Source organism: Varanus komodoensis, unplaced genomic scaffold (assembly GCF_004798865.1).
Source record: "Varanus komodoensis strain SLA01 unplaced genomic scaffold, ASM479886v1 scaffold280, whole genome shotgun sequence".
NCBI lineage: Eukaryota > Metazoa > Chordata > Lepidosauria > Squamata > Varanidae > Varanus > Varanus komodoensis.
In genome coordinates this window covers 84,468-90,149 of record NW_025335728.1, presented here as the reverse complement: position 1 = coordinate 90,149, position 5,682 = coordinate 84,468, and the positions used below count along the sequence as shown (strand labels likewise).

The 5,682-nt window shown below is 48.9% G+C and overlaps 1 protein-coding gene across 1 annotated transcript; it reads left to right on the top strand.

The window, feature by feature from the left end:
- Nucleotides 1-1,032: 1,032 nt before the first annotated feature.
- Nucleotides 1,033-1,932, top strand: LOC123025724 (zinc finger protein 239-like). Its single transcript, XM_044434677.1, has one exon. It carries the CDS (start codon nucleotides 1,033-1,035, stop codon nucleotides 1,930-1,932), a length of 900 nt encoding a protein of 299 aa, XP_044290612.1.
- Nucleotides 1,933-5,682: the final 3,750 nt, after the last annotated feature.

Sequence of the window (5,682 nt, the reverse complement as noted above, 5' to 3'; positions counted from 1 at the left end):
GGACGGCTTACAACATAACTAAATCATAACAATAAATAAACAACAAAATACAATAACATAACAAATATAACAGAATGTGACTAAGGATGACCATATTAAAAACCTAGTTAAAATATTTAAATATTAAAAGTACTGGGCAAATAAAAAGGTTTTTACCTGGTGTTGAAAAGAATTTTATTTATTTATTTATTTATTTGGAGTTTTTGTATGCCATCCCATTCACATAAGCCTCGGGATGGCTTCCAACATAATAAATAAACAATCATATACATAATACATATAAAATCAGGATTCACCCTGGCTATAAAAAACCAATAAATAATATTAACAATTATTAAAATATTGTTTAAATAAAAAGGTCTTGGCCTGGCGCCAAAAAACAAATAACGACGGCACCAGGCGGACCTCTCTGGGGAGTGTATTCCACAGTTGGGGCACCACTGTGGAGAAGAGAAGACCCCCCTCCGAGTATTCTGTTTCTTAACCTCCCTCAAGGAGGGCAAGAGGGCATATAGGGAAGAAGACACTCCTTCAGGTATCCTGGTCCCAAGCCATTTAGGGCTCTATAGGTCAACACCAGCACCTTAAATTGGGCCTGGACTTCAATCGGGAGCCAGCGTAGCTGATAGTACAGTACAAGTAACAGAAGAGAGTTCTGCTTTCAAAGAAATGCGTATCTGCCAGGGATTCATGCTCCTCTTTCATCCTATGCAACTGCTGCTTTTTGCTATTTTCAAACTGTTGTAAGTCATTCTGAAAGACTTTGGATTGATAAGTAGCTTAATAAGCATTTGGAGGGAGTGTCCAGAACAAAATGTGACCCACAGTAGGATCCTCTATTTTATCCTGCAGGTGAGGGGCATGCAATAGAAAAGAAGGAAGGGGGCCTTTTGGAAGCAGCTGCAGAGCAAGCGGGACCACATGATCCGTCCCTGGGAAGGAGTGACACTTTCTAGTGTTAGTAGGAGGAAGAACAAGGCTAGGGAATCTTCAGGTCTTGGACAACAGGTGAAAAGTGACCCAGGGAAGAGCATGGATGAAGCTGCTGCATGTTCAGAGGATAATCTGAATACAGGAGAAGCCAGAGACCTAAACCCATGTCCTGATGTCAAAGGGACCTTCCGAGAGAGCTCCAACAATCAACGCCGAGTGATGTGTACAGGAGAGTATAAGTGCTCAGAGTGTGGGAAGACCTTCAGTCGAAGTACCAACCTTCTGGTACATGAAAGAATCCACTCAGGGGAGAAACCGTATGAGTGTTGCAGCTGTGGGAAAACATTCACACACAGCTCAAACTTTAAAGCACATGAGAAAATCCACACAGGCGAAAAGCCGTATGTGTGTGCAGTCTGTGGGCAGACCTTCTACCACAGCTCAAGCCTTTCAGCACATGAGAGAATTCACACAGGGGAGAATGTACACAGATGTCCACACTGTGAGAAAGTCTTCACACGTAACTCGGTTTTTAGGAAGCATGTAAGGATCCACACAGGAGAGAAACCCTTCCAGTGCCCTAACTGTGGGAAATGTTTCTCTCAGATATGCAATCTTAGTATCCACAAGAAAACCCACACAGGGGAGAGACCCTTTCAGTGTTCTGACTGTGGGAGACGCTTCCATCGGAAATGTGATCTCATTGCACATGAGAGAATCCACACAGAGGAGGACCCATATAAGTGCTCACACTGTGGGAAAAGCTTCTCTCAGAAGTCTAACCTGGTGATCCATGAGAGAGTCCACACAGAGGAGAACCCCTATCCATGTTCGCATTGTGGGAAACGCTTCCGTCAGAAGGGGAACCTCATGACGCATGTGCGAATCCACACGGGAGAGAAGCCATACCAGTGTACCGTTTGTGGGAGGAGATTCAGTCAGAAGGGCAGCCTGACGTCACACGAAAGAACCCACATGGGAGAGAAAAGGACCGTCTAAAAGTTCTTCAGCTGCCTCTTGAATGCCTCCAGTGTGGGAGAGCTCAGGGCCATCGGTTCCACTGTTGTGTTGCTTTCATAGCCAGGAAGTTTTCCTGATATCCAGCCAAACTGGATTCTGGCTTCCTGTAACTTGAACCCATTGATGGAATTCAATGTCCTACACCAGTGGCGGCGAACCAATGGCACACGTGCCCGTGCCCGAAGGGGCACACAGAGCCCTCTCTGCCGGCACATGATCGCCCCAGCAGCCATGCACATATTCGGAAAGATTAAGGGCGCCAAGCAACACATTACTCATTAGCCACGACTCCTGAGCTTTCCCCAGGGATTTGCTTGGACTGTGATTTTAGCAGAAGGCAGGAAAGGTAGGAAATACACTCAGATGCCTTTTTCAGGGCCGGCAAAAAGCTGGTGGTCAGTGGAACGCTGCCCCCTTGCGCTGGTGGCCAGCAAATTCAGGTTTCATTACAGTGCCGGCACTTTGCAATAAATAAGCGGGTTCTGAGTTGCAGTTTGGGCACTCGGTCTCTAAAAGGTTCGCCATCACTGTCCTACACTCAAACAATCAAGAAGTGAGCATGTCCTTCCTCCTCGTGACAGCCCTTCGAATACTTGAGTGCTTCATCTCCCTTCAATCTTCTTTTCTTGAGGAGAAACATGTCCAGTTCTTTCAATCTCTCTCCACAGGACTTCGTTTCCAGTCCCCAGATCATCCTAGATGCCCTCCATCTTGCGAGCAACAGCGCGTTAATGTTATTCAGTGGCACTCAAGCATTAATAAAAGGGCATTAATAAAAGGGTGACTTCTTTTATATTGTTATTTATTTTATATTGTTAATTTTATATTGTTATTTTTGTATTTTATTGTATTTTATTTTGTGTTGTGAGCCGCCCCGAGGCTTCGGCAAGGGGCGGCATAGAAATGTTTTAATAAATAAATAAAGTAGGGACCTTATGTAAATCAGTTCTTGCAGATCATATTACATGAAACACTTGGATTTCCCAGCATCCATGGCATTCCCAGAATGCCTGGCGTGTGTGTTCTTCGAGGCCGATGTGGAAATGTGGTCCCCAAAGAGCTCCAATACTAATGACCCAGTTTGGGGGCCATTTTGTCCCTGTCTGTTACGTACCTCATTAAACAGAGTCCGCGTCCCGTAGATTTCCAGCATTATGGCAGCCTCCTCTGACCTGGCATCTCTGGGTGCCATTGGCCCTGCTTGCCAGCAGTGATGGAAGTTGTAGTCCAACGTTGCTGCAAGGGCGGTTGAGAACACGATCATTATTACTACTCTTATTACTCCTATTGAATCACAATTCCCCACTGTCCGGAGTCGTTTTTTATCATTCCAGCAGAGAGCTCTGTGGCTGACTTTTGGGTGGCTGCTCCCTCTCAGCCGAGCCCACCTCACAGGGCTGTTGTTGTGAGGACTGGCTTCCTTGCGAGAGGGGAAAAGGCGGGATACAAATGCGAGTGCGGGTGGTGAAGGCCCATGCAAGGAGCCCAGAGGAAGCGGGCACCGTGGCTGCTCGGCAGGAAGAGCCCAGGTTGGAAAGGGGTCAGAATGGGGAGCTGGACGCCCCCCACCTTGTCCCTTGGGGAGTGGCTCCTCCCTCCTCTCCCTCTTTTTGCCTCTCCTGGAGGGCAGGCCTGCTTAGCAGAGAAGGAGCTAAGAACTTCTCTGCCGGCCGCCCACCATAAAGAAGGGCGAGATCCTATGCATGTTTGGGCAGGAAGAACACTGCGGCCTGCCAGGCGGCGAGTTCCTTTCAGATATTTACTAGCCTTGAAGAACCCCAGCTTTGAAGAAACATCAGGCTCTCCCTGCAGCCAGTGGAAGGGAAGGGAGCACTTGCCCACGTAAGGCCAGGCTCCAGCATTGCTCAGTTCACTCCCATCCAAACATCCAACCTTGCTTTTATGCCAGTTAATTCAGTTTATTTCTAATTTCCTTAAAAGCTATACTGGTACACTCATCATAACACTTTCCGTAGCCCCTCCTCCCCTCACACACACAGAGGTAGCCCCTCTCTCTCTCTCTCTCTCTCTCTCACACACACACACACACACACACACACACACACAGAGAGAGAGAGAGAGAGAGAGAGAGAGAGAGAGAGAGAGAGAATGCCTTTAGGTTCAAATGAATCAACACATGCTTTAAAATGCCCCCATAAAACACAGGCATTCAAAGAGAAACGAGCATTTTCCTGGGAGCAAGTCCCCGAAATCAACGATGCCTGCTCCGGCCTGCACAAGTTCAATGTGTCAAACACATGGAGTTTTCACAAAAGACTTCATGGCGCTGAAAGGCAACCTTTAAACGTTCTGTTAGAAATGCGAGTAATGTTTCAAGCAGTGCTGCATTTTGGGAGTGTCCCTGGACCCGGTCACTATGCTCCCCTGATACTTGGCTGGGGCCCGACGTGGGGACTCAGCCAGTCCCTAAAATCAAGTGTACTGGGAGAGGTGAACTAGTGTTGAGGCTGGATTCTTCCCTCAGTCCTGAAGCTCACAGGGTTACTCTTCTGCCAGACACTCTTGTTGGTCCCAAGCCATCCACAGGGTCACTGTGAGGGGAAAAGAAAGTGGCAGAGAACCAGGTTTCATGCTGTTTGGAGCAGGAGCTTGAAAGCGACTGGGATAAAAATGCAGTTTGCAGTCCTGCAATATCTAGAGTGGTCCACACTGCAAGGCTGTTGTAAAACAGGAAAAACTCAAAAGCATTTAGAAACATAGAAGCACAGTGAGTCAGAAGGAGCCTCCTGGGCCTTCCAGTATGACTCTTGGCTACAACCAGCTCCAATCATGTAACCCCCCCCAAATGTGACTGCCCAATCTTTCCTTGAATGCCTTCACTGATGGGGCCTCAACCACCTCCTGTCGAAGCCCATCCCATACCCTCGAGGTCCAAACTGTGTGTAACAGTTGGACACAGTGCTGCAGATGTGGACACACCAGAATCATGTAGAGCGGTATCAACATCTGGAAGCCCCGCTTCTGGCTATGCATCCACGGGTGGTGCTCGCCCTCTTAGCTGCTGCGTCGCACTGCTGGCTCATGTGCAGCCGGCTGTTGACTAGCAACCCTGAGATCCCTTTCACAAGTGCTGCTCTCCAGCCACTTGTCCCCCATCCTGCACCTGAGGCACCTATTCCCGAGTCCCCATTTCAAAGATGAAAGGAGACAAGAGTTCGAAAGAGTGTAAGCGGGGGCAAAGAACCTGTGAGGCGGAGATCTGACGCAGGCCAAAGGCAATGCATTGGCACGCCGTCATCTTCACTGCTGAGCCCCCTCATCGAGGGAGCGGCACGAGCAGCCATGCCTATGAAGGCTTGAAACACCTTTGTCTGGTGAGGCAGGTGTCTGGCCATTTCAACCAGTCAGGGGTTGGGGCCATGCGGCTCCTCCACTCCCATCAGTCTGAGGTTTCTTGTCAAGAGCTGGGTGTGTGGCACAGCGGGAGCGTGCTGGGCCCATAACCCAGAGGCCGGTGGATCGAAACCATCCTCTGCTGGCGCATGCAGGATGCAAAACCATCCTTTTGCCTCGGGCATGATGAGGGTGAAAAGGGATCTCTTCTTGCTGAGCTGCTTTGTGCTGAAAGTGCCCAAGTTTCTCTGGCAAGCAGCCCAGCGCCATCCTCTGCTCTGCACTGAGTGCCTCCTGGCCAGGCAGCCCAGGGGCAGGAGCTGCTTTTATTGAGGGCCTGCACAGTGCCCAGAGACACTCTTGCTTTCCTTTGCA

Excerpts from the sequence above, each read along its gene's own strand:
- LOC123025724 (XM_044434677.1), top strand. The coding sequence starts at position 1,033 with ATGGATGAAGCTGCTGCATGTTCAGAGGATAATCTGAATACAGGAGAA.